This window comes from Amblyomma maculatum, chromosome 8 (assembly GCF_055883805.1).
Source record: "Amblyomma maculatum isolate TAMU_Amacu chromosome 8, ASM5588380v1, whole genome shotgun sequence".
NCBI lineage: Eukaryota > Metazoa > Arthropoda > Arachnida > Ixodida > Ixodidae > Amblyomma > Amblyomma maculatum.
In genome coordinates this window covers 82,821,183-82,837,181 of record NC_139351.1, presented here as the reverse complement: position 1 = coordinate 82,837,181, position 15,999 = coordinate 82,821,183, and the positions used below count along the sequence as shown (strand labels likewise).

General features: G+C 45.0%; 1 protein-coding gene across 1 annotated transcript; it reads left to right on the top strand.

Moving 5' to 3' along the window:
* Positions 1 to 789: 789 nt before the first annotated feature.
* LOC146181649 (uncharacterized) lies at positions 790 to 12,242 on the top strand. The gene is made up of 4 exons (XM_084576651.1): positions 790 to 907; positions 1,942 to 2,202; positions 5,001 to 5,281; positions 11,892 to 12,242. The coding sequence occupies exons 1-4, from the start codon at positions 866 to 868 to the stop codon at positions 12,037 to 12,039; spliced, it is 732 nt and encodes a 243-aa protein (XP_084432777.1). The 5' UTR covers positions 790 to 865; the 3' UTR covers positions 12,040 to 12,242.
* The last annotated feature ends 3,757 nt before the right edge of the window (positions 12,243 to 15,999 follow it).

Sequence of the window (15,999 nt, the reverse complement as noted above, 5' to 3'; positions counted from 1 at the left end):
TTGGCCAGGCACAGCAGTTACCTTCCACAACCTGCGTCAAAGCTCTGGCTGCCCTACCCGAGAAACGATGAGTTGCCACCGCGCCGACTTCGGGCTCTTAGAGAGGACAAACTCGAGTGACTCTAATTAACGTTTATAGCTCACCAGCAGGTTATGAGCAAACAATAAACCACTGTAATGATGAAGCGTTCCTTACGCGTTCTATGTGAAGCGTACGTGAGAAGATAGAAAAACGTTTTGATTAACTCGCGAGATTTTGCGCTCACCGAGCACGTCTAATAAAGGAGAGGCGCTGACAATGTATGAGAAATACGGGAAAAAAACGTACCTACCTTTCATCCAATAAACAAAAAAAAGGGGAGAAAAGGGCTTTTAAAGGCTCAGTAAATGACGTTATTCCTCCCTACCGCATATCTGCACATAAAAATTCACCTCATCGAGAAAAAAAAATACCTTGTAGTTAACCTTGGTTTTCTCTAAGTTTCGGCCTCTTGTATTCGCCATTTCAAAAAAAAAAAAACGTTTCGTAGCTGTTACCAGCCAAGACCCGTATTAATTTTAAAAAACTAATTGCGAGTAGGTTATAACATTATTGAAGCATTGTGCCCATATCCCATGCAAGTTTTATTATCTGACATTTATTTTCTATCGCTTACTTCGTCACTAGCTCTCTCTTATTCAAAAATCGCGAGTCTGCCACTTAGTAAGTGCAGCTGATTGCACATCAAATGCGAGCACCTTCGAAACTCGAAGGCTTCGATATTCTGAAGCTGCCCTGAAGGTAAATATTGTTGGTGCATGCTGGTCATGAAACGTCGTGCGTATTATTTTGCAATTTGCTCGGAACACGTTACGGAAAGGTGCAATGACTAGCATGTCCACAGCTTCCAATGTTTTGCCTGCTAAAGTAAGCTTACGGCTACGCGCTCACGGATCTCACAACTTCGCTAGACTATCTTCTGGAAAGCTGCAAGTAGACGAGATCATTGAAACACCATCGTGTAGAGACAATAAATACACGATCCTTCGGTAGCCATTTCTGGCACCTTGCAGTGCTGCTTCAGCAGCACTCTTTATTCCCTACCGTGGCTACTGAGCGGACACAAAAGTATATTTCATCGCGACCACACCAAAGCAAGCAGCGGTCGTTGAAGACCACGGTGTAAGTTGAAGACGCAAAGAAGCAAACAGTTCGAAAAGTGTGACGAAGGACGCATAGAACATTTTTTTTGCTATCAGACGTCGGGTATGTCTGTCTATAAACTATCTGCGCATTCTTGTTCAGGGTATCGTTGACTGCTTGATTGATTGGTTGATTATCGATCGATCGATCGATCGATCGATTGATTGATTGATTGATTGATTGATTGATTGATTGATTGATTGATTGATTGATTGTCACAAATCAAAGTGAGTTAGTTATATGGAGTTTTATGGAGCAAAAGCAACTGTGGCTGTGATGCGCCAAACACAACAAACCAAAATGAATTATTATTATTATTATTATTATTATTATTATTATTATTATTATTATTATTATTATTATTATTATTATTATTATTATTATTATTATTATTATTATTATTATTATTATTATTATTATTATTATTATTATTACCACAGATGAGCCCAGGAGCGTATATTTCAGAACGCCTAATCTGCAGTCTACCACTATGTACAATGCAAACAAACTGATCATATAGATTGTACATTTGCCCCTTCTTAGGCCCTTCTATTGAATGCCAATTCAGGCCTTCAGGCCTATAGCTGATGAGGCATTTTGTGGATTCAGTGGAGCAAAGTGCGATATTCCTATGTCGTTTACTGCACTCAGCTGATAAACATAACACCTGCATTAGAAGGACAAGCCATTAATTTAGTGCTGTGCCTAGAGTGAAGAACTTCGCTTCTCGGTTCCAAAAGTTTCCTTACCACTTCCAGAGTGCGGGGTCTGAAAACCTTTCCTCGGAAGACGACCATAAGGATCCTTGGAGCGAGCGTTCCTCGAAGGAGCGCATGTGCCTCCTGGTGCTGGTGCTTCTGTGCCTCTCCGTTGTCTCCTCGCTAGCCGTGGTGTGCTCTGCCAGGTGGATGCTGAACGCCTTCCTCTCGCCATTAGCCACCACTGATCTCGAGCCCGTCCTGCGCTTGGAGGCCGCTCCACCCACCGGCTATGTTTCCGACTTCCACGTGAAGCTCGAGGTGCTCCTTATACCCTCTTCATAGGACTCATCCCTCGTCATTAATAGTAGAAGTTGACAAAACAGTTCAAACCACGCGACGCTCCCAAACATGGATATCGAGTGTCAGCTCACGAACAACCATGAAAAACAGTGGTTCACCCATAGAAAAAGGGATCGGACGTATGGATGGGATGGATGGATGGAATATAGGAGCGTCCCCTTTGAAACGGGGTGGTAGCAGTAGCTATCATGCTCATTTTTCTCCCTATATCTAATTATTGTTTTAGATTGGTTAACTATACCTTCTTTCTATTTATTAAATTTATGTTTCTACATTACTAACATTATGTCATTACTCTGATTTTAAGCCACCAATCTTCCAGTCGTTTTTTGCTAGCTTCCACCGCCGGTTTATTCGCCCGGCCACTAGTACCTCTAAACCCCAGAGCTTCAGGAAGAGTGACCGCGCCTGCATCAACTTCCGGGTGGATGCCATTACATTCGAGTATAGTATAATATGGTCAATTGTTTCACTGGAGTTACCACATACAGCACATGCGTCATCTTCATTGTTAAATTTCTTTTTGTAGCTGCGTGTTCTAAGGCACGCTGATCTAGCTTCGAAAAGTAGGGCACTGCCTCTTGAATTATCAAAGAAAGCTTCCTTGCTGATCCGTCTTTTCCACTTTCGGTATAATTCCACACTCTGTTTCTTTTCCATCGAATTTATCAAATTATTACCTTCTGTGTTTTTCGCCTGTTGCTTAACGCTTTTTATTTCTCCGTCCTTGTGACTAGCATACTTACTAGTTAGTTTCCTAGTTCTTTTCCTCCATTGTGAGTGAACGCTTTTTAAGTACAGGTATTTAAATACTTTAGCTGCCCATCTGTTACTGTCCAATTTCCTCAGGCATTCCTCATAAAATATTTTACTCTGGGCTTCCCGTACTTCGAAAGATGCCCAGCCCATATCTCCCTGTACCGCCTCATTTGTAGTTTTGCCGTGGGCACCTAGTGCTAATCGTCCAACGGATCTCTGATTTGTTTCTAATGTCGACTGTACCTCTGATTTTAGGCACAAAACCGCATTTCCGAAAATAAGTCCGGGCACCATAATTACTTTCCAAATACCCCTCAAAACCTCATACCCCTATGCCCACAATGCCCTATGGTTCATTATCCCGGCATTTCTTCGCCCTTTGGCCTTAAGTGATTGCTCATGCTTTCCAATGTATGTCAATCCTTCGTTTACCCATACCCCCAGATATTTATATTCTGCTCCTCTGGGTATTTCATGGCCTTGTATTTTAAGACCCTGACCAGTTGAGCCGTTGAAAATCATCAGACCAGACTTATCTGCACTAAACCTGAAGCCTAGAGCGTCCCCTTCGTCTCCGCAATACTTAACTAGAGTTTGCTCTACCGTCTTTCCACCTAATCTATATGACAAGTTAAAACCTAGATTACTTTCTTGTATCCTCCGTTCCAGGTTTATCATATAAAGCATGAACAGCAGCGGTGATAGAGGACAGCCTTGTCTTAATCTTTTGCATACTTTGACATCTTCCGTACTTCTTATCCCTTCCCATGTAATTTCTACTTTGTTATCCCGGTATATTTCCTGTAGAAACTCTATTATCTCATAACCGATACCTTCTTCTTTTAATATGTTCCACAAGAGTTCCCTGTTGACGTTGTCGTACGCCCCGTTTATGTCCAGGAAGGCCAAATACAAAGATCTATTTTCCACTCTAGATATTTCGATGCATTGGGTAAGCACGAACAGGCTATCTGAGCGCCTATCATTTCTAAAGCCGTTCTAAAGTTCTCCGAGTATCTTGTTACTTTCTACCCATGCTTGCACCTTTAATTTCACCGCCTGCATGGCCAACCTGTACATAACAGATGTTATGGTAATCGGCCTGTAGGTTTTTATGTGCATCCTTTCTCCTTTCCCTTTATAAATCAAATTCATTTTACTCTGCCGCCAGCTGTCCGGAATTGGCTTATTCGTTATGACTGTTTCCAAAGCTTTTAACAACGTTTCCTTACTTTTTGGACCAAGTTCATGCGAATTGATAGAGGGCGCCATCTGTTTGCACAATGTCACGGCCTTTTTTAATGATGATGTGAATACGAGGCATGCGAGAGGTCACGTGTTATGGACACGGTCGCTACGCTGAGACAAACACCTATTGTAACGATAATGTCGAGGGTCGACTGCGTCATCACCCCAAGCTAGCTGAATGGGCGCTGTAGAGTTAACGCTCTAAAGCCACGTGCATATGTTCGCTTAAAAATTAACAGTGGTGCCTGCTCCCGATTTTGGACGGTGGGTCTTGTTTCCCTAAGTCATGCATCCTAGGCCTACAAATATTGCGCTCGCATAAATAAAAGGGCATTAAACCCTTTCATTAGGATGGAAAGTTTGTACAATACATCAGTTAAATAAATATTGTGTGAAATTTTTTTTGTGCAGCCATTTAGTCACTTATTGACCGCCATAGTGGCTTAGGAAATGTTGTATTGGGAGTGTACTGGGTCCCTTGCACCGAACCGTCGGTTATACACTAGCTTTCGAATGGGTACGAACATTATCCGTAAATCATTCTGGTAGGATTTTCGTCAACCGCTGTGCCTGAGAAAACGGTGTCTAACCAAATCCGAGAAACTTATGGTATTCGCCTCCTTGACCGTTCAGAGGCAAAGCATCATAAACGCTCATCGTAGCATGAGAGAGGTTCGCGTTTCGATGACACCCCGAAGGAATTTGCATCGCTTTGCTCAAACCGCTGTCGCTTTCAACACGACACGCAGCGCCTGCCAACCATTCTCAATGCACCAGCTCAAGAGACACAATTCGAATCCCGTTTTGGATCATCTCATAACCAGCTACCTGCTCCAATTGTGGCAAGCGGTCGGGTCCTTCATAGCGGACGTCAACACGGCGGCGTTCGCGGATCAAGTCCTCAAGGAATTAATTCCGCTTTTCAAGACGGGCAATCAACACAAGTCTCCGTTACCAAGAAGGACGACCTACTGCCTTCGGCACGGTACGATAATCGCCTCAAAAGGACTGCTCCATCACCACAACGCAGGTAATTAATTATTATTGACAATTGGTTCACAGGAAAGGAAAGGCGCAGTATCGGCATTCTGTTCGAGGCACATCAGTACGGACTGCTTAATGAAGATTTCTTTTCTCGAGGCATTTAAACATACGAAGTCCAAAATGGGAAAACTGTCCAAAGAGTACGTGGCTGGATGGAAACCGAAGCTCTGGCTCGAACAAAGTGGTGATTTAGTTTTAGTGAGTTAGAGTTTGCGAACGTGTTGCGCTAGAGTTGCGGTAGTTGGTGTTCAATTGGTTCACATGACAAGATAAGGCTTTATTTTTCAGTTCAAAAATATATAATAAATAAATGGTTCACACGAAGGTAAAGCCACCACATCTGTCACATTTGTTTCTGTGAACACTTAAACCGCGCCGTAAGGAAAGGAAGGGAGGTGGGAAAAAGTGTAAAGAGAGAAAGGGGAGCCGTAGTGGAGGGCTGCGGAGTAATTTCGACCACCTGGGGATCTTTAACGTCACTGACATCGCACAGAACATGGACGCCTCTCCGTTTAGTGAATTAAGGTCATTTAATGCCATATCATCAGCATCAGAGTCACTAACTCCCCAAAAAAGCAAAGGCCTCTCCCATATATTTACAATCAACCCTGTCCTATTCCAGCCGTGGACCTACACGCAAACATCCTAAAAATTATGGGGGACACTTGTGCTCTGCCTGTAAGGGTAACATGCGATAGCGTAGTCTATCATCATCATCATCATCATCATCATCATCATCATTATCAGCTCGACAATACCCATTGAAGGGCGAAGGCCCCTCCCATATTTCTCCACGATGGTCGCTTAGGGTAACAAACTGGATTCCAAGGGAAGGAAAGCGTAGCAGAGGGCGGCAGAAAGTTAGGTGGGCGGATGAAGTTAAGAAGTTCGCAGGGGTCAAGTGGATGCAGCTAGCACAGAACCGGGTTATGTGGAGAAATATGGGAGTCTATCAGGCCACATATAAAGCCCGCTTCAACCAACCCGTATGAATGTACTACCTGCGTGCCTAGGGGTATGGTAGGTCCCGGCAGGCTGATTCTGATATCGTCCTCCCATATGAAAGTAACCCGAGTCGGCAGCTCCTGCCAAACGTAATGTCAGACAACCCTACGTCCAGGCAATTATCGAGCATATTAGCAGCCAGCTCAGTTGTGAATGTGTCGGGAAGCGACCGGAATGTCCGATGTTGCAAGGAGGTATATCACATAGCAACATGGAATGTAAGATCTATGACGCAAGGCAAGGTAAACTGGATGTCGTCAAGCGAGAAATGGACAGATTGAACATTGATATCTTGGGTATCAGCGAACTCAAGTGGACCGGAATGGGAGAATTTAATTCCGACGACCATTATGTATTTTATTGTGGGCGCGAATCCAGAAGAAGGAATGGGGTTGCTCTCATAGTAAACAGGAGAACGGGAAAAGCAGTGCTAGGGTACAACCCCAAAAACGACCGAATGATTTCACTTCGGATCCAAGGTCACCCTTTCAACATAACAGTTATCCAAGCCTATGCACCAACCACTACTGCTGAAGAAGCTTACGTTGAGAGATTTTATGCTGACCTGCAATGCCTTTTAGACCGCACTCCATCATCAGACGTCCTTTTTCTCATAGGAGACTGGAATGCTAAGGTGGGGAGTGGAGAAATATCCGGAATTACAGGCAAGTTCGGTATTGGTGAGCCAAATGAAGCTGGGCAGAGGCTAGTAGAGTTTTGTCAAGAAAACAACCTGACCATAGCGAATACTCATTTTCAACAGCACAAGAGGCGGCTGTACACATGGACTTCACCGGACGGTCTGTACAGGAATCAGACTGATTATATTCTTTGCCGGCAGAGATGGAGAAGCGCTATACAAGCAGTAAAAGCAATGCCTGGGGCCGATTGTGGCACGGCCCCAGTTTCCGGCCCTGTTATGTGCGCTACCCAGCCCCGTTGGATATCGCAAGAAAGCGTTTCCTATAGTCCAAGAGGAGACAGAAATCAGCTTCATATGCAGGCCCGTCGACCGTTAGATCCATTCTTAGTACCTTGTAGGTCGCAAGAAAGCTAAACTTTGCACTCAAAATTATTGTTTGTTTGTTTGTTTTTTACCAGCGAGGTCGTTCTATTGAGAATTACTTGTATATACACGCGCGCAAGTGCTCGCGAAAACCTCGCATGCGCTTGCGCTGGCTAGCGCCTTTCTTGACTCATGAGTGGTGTTAGCTGGGAACATCCGCAAGAAATGTCCGCAGAAAGCGTCCGCACGAAGTGACACTTGAAGAAAAAATCTGTCTCCACCGGAAACCGGACTACCATCAATCCAATCCCCAGCCCAGCGCGCAAACCACTATTGCACGTCGAGCTCGTGAGAAACAAATTGTAGTTCTTGTCTAGAGTGAGAATGATTGCAGCGATGACAATGAATACGCAGTTAGGGATAATAACAATGATGATAGTAGCGATGATAACGACATTGCACTTATTTATTATGATAATGACAGTAGTAGCGATGCAAGTGGCGGTGCATTTAGTTCATAATGATAGTAGTAACGATTGTGAATATGATGATGATAGCATCTATGGCATTGATAATGTAATTAGTTAAAGGACTATACACACCAAATTTTATTGGCATTTTTCTTCTTGTTAATGATGCGTAAGTCATTACTGTATATTGATCCGCACACAGTTTCTTGGTTCCCGGCATGAAAAAACAGCGATATAATCGCTCATTCTTCACTTGTATAGTGATTCCTGTTCATGAGGCAGGCTGGCTTTATCGTTGTAGTGAATTCAAATTGCACACCAACGATTACATCACTGTATTTTCATCCCTCGCATGACCTAGACTGGACTGTGACGTCAAAGCCATCGCTCGGCTGCGGAAACCGAATCAGGAGACAAACGAAATTCGATTATAAATTATTCAGTGGTCGTAGGCGAATGTGACGTGGTGATCCGTGTACAGGAATGTCCTAGGCACCATTACAAATTATAAAACACGAACCCAAAAATTTGGTGACTACAGTCCTTTAGCCGTCCTGAAAGGGGCTATCGCCATTCCAGTCTTAACCATACTTAAGCAGAGTCTTTCGCCGGCTCAGCCGGCTTCACACGCTCGTATTGGCGTGTATGGAGGAACACCATTGCAGAAACTCTTTATACTTCATTGGGTCTAGGTAAGCTTCATGGTGCGTTATGGATAAATGGCAACTTTTACACAAAAAATGTTCAAATAGGAGGCATTCGGTCGGCTTAAAGCTGCTTTCTTTTTTTTTTTACAAGCTGCTTAGCTTGGTTCACAGTCATTCAAGCAATACGGAAAATGGTCAACTGCACTGTTTGGACAACTTCGCACTGTAAAGAATGGAACCAGAAAAAAGAAGTGAAAAATTCATTTCTCAGTAATCTTCAATATTTAACTGCATTCCTGTAGTGAACTGCATTAAAAAATATGACATATCTGGTTGGGGCAGTAGGGATTTCTTTATAGCTATCCATATTAACTCAACAAAAATACATGGGTCTCAATGGATGCTGTGCATGTTCCTCCTTATGCACTTACGGCACTCGACTACTGTTCCCGATGATGCGGGATCGAATCCCGGCCTCGGCGGCCACTTTTCGAAGTCAGTGCACGTTAAAGAACCCCAGGTGGTCGAAATTTCCGGATTCCTCCACTACGGCGTCTCTCATAGCCTGAGTCGCTTTGGGACGTTAAACCTCACAAACCAACCAACCATCCTTATGCACTGTCGGGTCAGCGAGTTTTCATAATTAACGAGGTGTAAATGCATTTCGAAGGTTTGCTCACCAGAAATATTGTCCACAATACGAGTCTCAACATTTACGAAGGTCATGCCAATGGGGCCCCACTGTATGTCCTACCTAACGAGTATGGAAAATATGATAAATTTATATACATGATGCAGTAAGCTAAAATATATTGAACAGTTTCTGATCTCAAAAATACACCTGCAGGATACATTTTGAACTTTTGTGTTGTCTTACCTGCAGCGCCTTTCACAGCGCCGACAATGAAGCGCGGCACTTCATAGAGGACGTAGAAACAGCACCGAAACATCGTGTAAATACGAGTGGGTGCGCAAGGTTTTTTGTGGTACACATGATCCTACCCTCTAGCACTCCCTTTGCGAGTTCAGTATAGCGGGTAGTGTCTTCGTGAAGAAACGTTGCACAGTCAGCGACACATCATCATCATCAACCTGACTATACCCACTGCAGGGCGAAAGCCTCTCCCATATTTCTCCACTTAACCCGGTTCTGTGCTAGCTGCATCCACTTGACCCTTGCGAATTTCTTAACCTCATCCGCCCACCTAACTTTCTGCCGCCCCCCTGCTACGCTTTCCTTCCCTTGGAATCCAGTTCGTTACCCTAAGCGACCATCGGTTATCCTCTCTTCGCACTACATGTCCTGCCCATGCCCATTTCTTCTTCTTAATCTCCACTAGAATGTCGGTAACTTGAGTTATTTCTCTGACCCACTCTGCACGCTTCCTATCTCTTAATGTTACCCCTACCATTTTTCGTTCCATAGCCCTCTGCAACTGTGTAAAAAATTATTTCAGCAAACCCTGCTAGTTAATTGCAGTTTGGACGAGTTCTTGGCATGGCAATAAAATTCGAAGAGAAGTAATGCAGTAGTAATCGGTTTCTGTTCTGTAATTATTCAGCTACTTTTCTGGTACTATAATTCACCACGCACTCTAATCGCTTGCGTTTTAGATTGAGTAATTGTAGTTGCAATCGGCTACATATTCCTGCAAAGTGTTCAAGACTGATTCATACATTGTGACCAGCGTAAAGGAACACGCGCACAGAAGGAGAGGTTGCGGGACGCACACTATAGAGAGCCTACTGTGAAACACATTGGTCGTACTTTTTAATGTTTTGACAAGTGGTTAAAACGACGAAAATAATGAGAAGTGGTTAAAACGACCAAACTAATTGTGTTGAGTAAAAAGTAGTCAAGGGTTCGACGAAAGTTCGTCTGGTCAGGCATGGTAGTTCAGTAAAAAGAGTTTCAGTCACTGACCAAGTCAATATGAAAAAAGGAAGACGTTTCGGAACCCCTACGGGTTCCTTGATCACAATGAGGCGGACAAGGCGAGGGAATGGAAATTTAAAGGCGAAGCTGGTGACGTAATGATTGTGAATAAATTAATGGCATGTTTGCTGTTGTGCGATTCATGATTCCGGTTGTCGTCTGGATGAAAGACGACTCAAGCAGCAGCCGCGTTGTCAGATTCTTTTCTTTAGCTAAGATTGTAGCATCATCCCAGGCAATTTGGTGTCCCGTCTTGTGCGCGTGTTCTGCTAATTATGGTACCCGGGGCCGCCATCACCACTTGGCGCCTTCACCAGCCTATGCACACTTTTTCGGTTTGGTTTGGTTTGTGGGGTTTAACGTCCCAAAGCGAGTCAGGCTATGAGAGACGCCGTAGTGGAGGACTCCGGAAATTTCGACCACCTGGGGTTCTTTAACGTGCACTGACATCGCACAGCACACGGGCACCTTGCTTTTCGCCTCCATCGAAAAGTGCCCGCCGAGGCCGGGATTCGATCCCGCGTCCTTGGGAACAGTAGTCAAGTGCCGTAACCACTGCGCCACCCAGGCGGGGCTCGTTCACAGTCAGTGCCTGCGGTATTGTGCTGTTGAGATAGCTGTCCAGATTCGAAAACGAATTCGATAACTATTTTCTGGTAAAATAGTGCTTTCCGACCCGTATTTCCCACTCTAATAATTGGGTGTGTTAGCCTACCCACAACCCCTGAGCAAAGATGATAAATGCGCTGAGAGCTCCTGCACTGAGATAAACATAGTACTCTCAAATTATAAAGCAATCTAAGCAGAAGGCTGCTTAAGAAAATTAAACATTCTGGCTGACCCTGCTGTTGCTAGAAGGTTCCAGCACAATCATCGGCAAGTCAACTGCAACAAATTAGCGCCAGCAGTGAGCTTATGACAACGACTCTCAAAATTTAGCACACCATGATCCGCGATCCGCTACCGTGATCCGCCACCGCGCATTCCGCTGCACATGCCCAGATCTCTCTGATGCCGATAGATGACGCCACATACTTGATGTCGGCACATAGACCTGCCACATCGGAACCAATCAGCGTGTGCGCCCCGCCCACGAGCGGTAGAGGGTCACGGTAGCGGATAGCGGATCACGGTATGCTAAACCTCTCATATTTTATGTCGGCCTCTACCCTCTACCGTGACCCTCTACCGCTCGTGGGCGGGGCGCACAAGCTGATTGGTTCCGATGCGGCAGGTCTATGTGCCGACATCAAGTATGTGGCGTCATCTATCGACATCAAAGAGATCTGGGCATGCGCAGTGGAACGCGCGATGGCGGATCACGGTAGCGGATTGCGGATCACGATGTGCTAAATCTCTCCATTTTTTCTCCAGGAACTACCGTCCAAGAATTGGTCGGACTTGTTTATTTTTTATTCCGCTACGAATTAAATGATCTTTAACAACTCTAAAGTGACGCGGTATGCCCAATTTTTCTCATTTCTGGCTTACATTGTGTACTTAAATGTCCAAATGTGTTGTTCTGTTCAAAGGTCTCTGGAGACGACGGTGATGATACCTGCCTTCGATTCAACCTCAACACGAGGCGAACTGAGTGCTCCCAAAGCTGTTATGTATTCGATATCTCACGAGAAGATTCCTGCGACAGAGAACTACGCAGATAACACAGCCAGGAGTTAGCCAGCCTAGATGCGCCGCACGTGTGCCGGGATTCGAAGAGTATCAACGAATGAATGCATTCTACAGGAACGGAAGTCACAATGTTCATAGTAACGGAAATGACTTTGATGTAGAGGATTAGTGAGGTCTTACTTTCGTTTTTGTTTTCTTCCTGCTGTTGTTGCGACCCTTAATAAATAGAGGTCAGTATATGGACAAATAAACCAGAATATACTTTCGTTTTACGCTATATACACAAACACGTGTTGGAGAAGAAGCAGCCATTGCTCTAGTCATTACGGAGTCCTCGAAAGAAATCATAGTCAGCGACTCAAAACTGCCGTTCGCAGTTACTCGTTCGAAAGAATCTCCCGACAAGCAGCGCGTATTCTGCAGAATTGCCAGCCCCACGCCGTGTTCGCTTAATCTGGACGCCTATTCATGTCTCCCTTGGTGGTAATGAGGCGGCTCATAACCTAGCTCAAGAACTGTCCTGCCGAGCTGGGTCGTGCAGCCCACCCGCCATAGACTCCGGCAAGGACAGGTTGTTTTCTTATAGAAAAATCCTCCAGAGGCTCATCGGCTTGCCAGACTCAGATTCCCCCTGCGCACAAAACACTCTTCAAACGCCAGCCCAAGGTATGGCGTAAACATCGAACTAATGCCTATCAAAATCCCCAATTATGAGGCTGAAAACGCCGCCGCTGCTAGTGATAACGACAGTCGTTTGGGTAGGCGGCCATTCAGGTCGCCCTTTGCTCTTTCTGTTAGCTCAGAAGCCTTTCCCGATCGAGCTTCTATTCGAGATTCCCCATTCGCCAACGACGCGAAAAAGTGCACGCGAACTTCCTCTTCACATTGTACATGGGTAAGATCAGTTATGTTGACCTTCCTTGGCGTCAGTCCTGAGCAGAGCTTCTAGGCGCTATGTATATTATCGCTGACCTCAACTTCACCTTCAAGCATTGCGTTACTTCAGACCTGTTGAAACCAGATAGTTATGTTACAAATTAGTTTATTTGCTTCGTGTTTCGAATTCTAAGTGTCTTTTCTTTCAGTGTTTGCTTTAAAATTGTTTTAGCTTGTATGGTAATTTGTTAAATACTTTTTTGCTTTCTATTTGGTTACGGCAACGGCTTTTAGGCTGAGAGCGTTACGCTTCATGTAATGTTCTCTACGTAACCTTTCCAATGAGGAGGAGGAGGAGAAAAGGAGGACGAAAGACAGGGCCCAGTCGGAAAAAACTACAGAAAAGTTTCTGTTGTTACGACAGAATTTCTGTGTGGTTTTTGACAGGAAACCTGTTGTGACAACAGAACGTTCTGTAGTAACATCAGAAATTTCTGTAGTTACAACAAGAAAGTGCTACAGAACTACAGACAACAGAAATATACTACAGAAAAACTACAGAACTACAGAAGATTGCTACAGAACTACAGAAAAATCTGAAGTTTACGACAGAACTACAGAATATTTTGTCGTATTTTTGACAAGGATCTGTATTTTTTTTCGACTGGAGGATGTTAACCAGAAATAATTCCGATTGGCTACCAATTCAATGACATCACTAATGTTGCAATTACGGTCCACATAGGCTACACACAGATATAACACTTGTATATCTATGGCTTTACTTGACGGTTTTATAATGAGGCTATTAGAAAGGTCGAAGAGATGACCCCGCCGGTTCTCGACTTTTGCACCGCGTAAAACTCTTCGTAAATCATTTACTTCTGGCCTTGTGAGATGGAAGTGAGGATGCTCCAGGTGCAGTGTAAGGGGTACAGACCTCAGCCAGCGATCATCATCATCCTACGGCAACTTCGAGAAAGGCCTCCCGCACCACAGGGGGCGGAGGGGCTCATATACCGGGACGGCATCGTAGTGCTGCAGTATTTCCACGCCAACCCGGCGGGTCAGTGCCTGACGCGAGCAAATCTTCTCGCGTTATTAATTCGATCCTTTCTTTTCCTTTCAAAATTATCGTGGGGTGTTCTCTTCCCCCGCCTGGGTGGCGCAGTGGTTAGGGCGCTCGGCTATTGTGTCGAAGGATGTGGGATCGAATTCCGGCCTCGGCGACCGCTTTTCGATGGAGGCGAACAGCAAGGCGCTCGTGTGCTGTGCGATGTCACCGCACGTTAAGAACCCCAGGTAGTCGAAATTTCCGCAATCCTCCACTACGGCGTCTCTCATAGCCGAGTCACTTTGGGAAGGTTAACCCCACCAAACCAAACCGTGGGGTGTTCTCATTTCTTGTGCTTGAAAAGATTCCACGAAAACAATCCCCGTCAACAAAGTAGAAACGAGACCGAACTGTTGTTGCCACTGTAGAAAGAAGGAAAAGAAAAGGCACGGGCCTGCTACTGGCTTTGTGGATGAGCCACCTCCGCTGCCGCGTGCGGACAGAAGAAAGACGCGCGTCGCAAAAGCAAGAAAACCCAGAAATAGGTACAAACCTCGAAATTTCTGCACTTAATCAATCCGTGATAACGTTCTGAATAAAAAATTAGGGGCTCTCTAATGTCTCTTAAGGGGAGAATGGCGAAAGCCTACCGTTCCTATCCTATAATTTGCCTCCCATCGTCACCCTCTTGTCGGCATTCGTTGCAGTGCTACCTGTAATTATAATTGGTTTACAGAAAGGAAAGGCGTAGTATCTATCACATGCACTTTCTCCAGCAAGTGTGAGTTTGGATGGTACGCCATCGCTCCTGTCGCGTGGCGTTCCTTGGCGTGCGTTCAAGTGTGGCATTGAAGATGGCAGGGACGCATCCCGCCTCGACCATTCAGAACGCCACAAAATCGGGACACACACTGTCCACGACAGCATGAGCCATTCAAGTATTTCGCCTTAATATAATTACAGTTGGTTAACAGGAAAGGAAAGGAAAGGAAATGAAAGGAAAGGAAAGGAAAGGAAAGGAAAGGAAAGGAAAGGAAAGGAAAGGAAAGGAAAGGAAAGGAAAGGAAAGGAAAGGAAAGGAAAGGAAAGGAAAGGAAAGGAAAGGAAAGGAAAGGAAAGGAAAGGAAAGGAAAGGAAAGGAAAGGAAGGAAAGGAAAGGAAGGTGTATCTATCCCACTTTCTCCGGCAAGTGTGAGTTTGGACGGTACACCATCGCTCCTGTCGCGTGGCGTTCCTTGGCGCACGTTCGTGTGGCATTCAATTGAATTGAATATCTTTTATTGAATGGGAAGACTCATGGCCATGGATGGAGAAAAAGGGGAGTAGACAGAATCTTCGTTCTTTAGGTCGTCCCTCAAATCACATAGCTCTAAACAGGCCACTAAGCGAGCCATACTTGGCAAATATCATCTGTGTGTTAACATCAGTTTCTAGAAGGGAATGGTAGTTCAGGCGGTAGGGTTTGATCTCGGAGCGTCCAGTAGAAAACGCAGGGCAATCCCAGAGTAGATGAGATATGCCGCCGCGAGTTAGAGTCGTACTGTGGGGGCACGTAATCATTTTCTCTGTATACTGACGCCAGCGGGCCATAATACGTGGCGTGTAAGCCGCATGGGCGATGAGCTTTGTTCAAAAAGACTTCTTAACTTCGGGTGAGGTGGGTTTTAACGCGGTAGCGTCAAGGAGCTCGTGTCGCAGAAAAGCCGGTGTCGTCGGCGGCGTTGGCCGTGAGCGATAAATCCCGGCATGCACTTCATGCATGCACTTCATAAATAAAAAGCAACTTCCAAGATGGGCTGGGTGGGAATCGAACCAGGGTCTCCGGAGTGTGAGACGGAGACGCTACCACTCAGCCACGACTTTTTTTTCCTTTATTGCCTGTTTTCAGTTCACATCAATTCAAAAAAGACCCACAATAGTGGTAAAACTCGCAACAACCAGACTTCGGCTGTCACGAAAGGATTAAAATTTCTTGAGGACAGCCAATTCATCGAGCACACTGATCCAGTCAGGTGGATCAGAAAGCACCCGGTACGTTTCTCTAAGGAGCAGCACACTCTCGATAAAGTTCTTGCGTA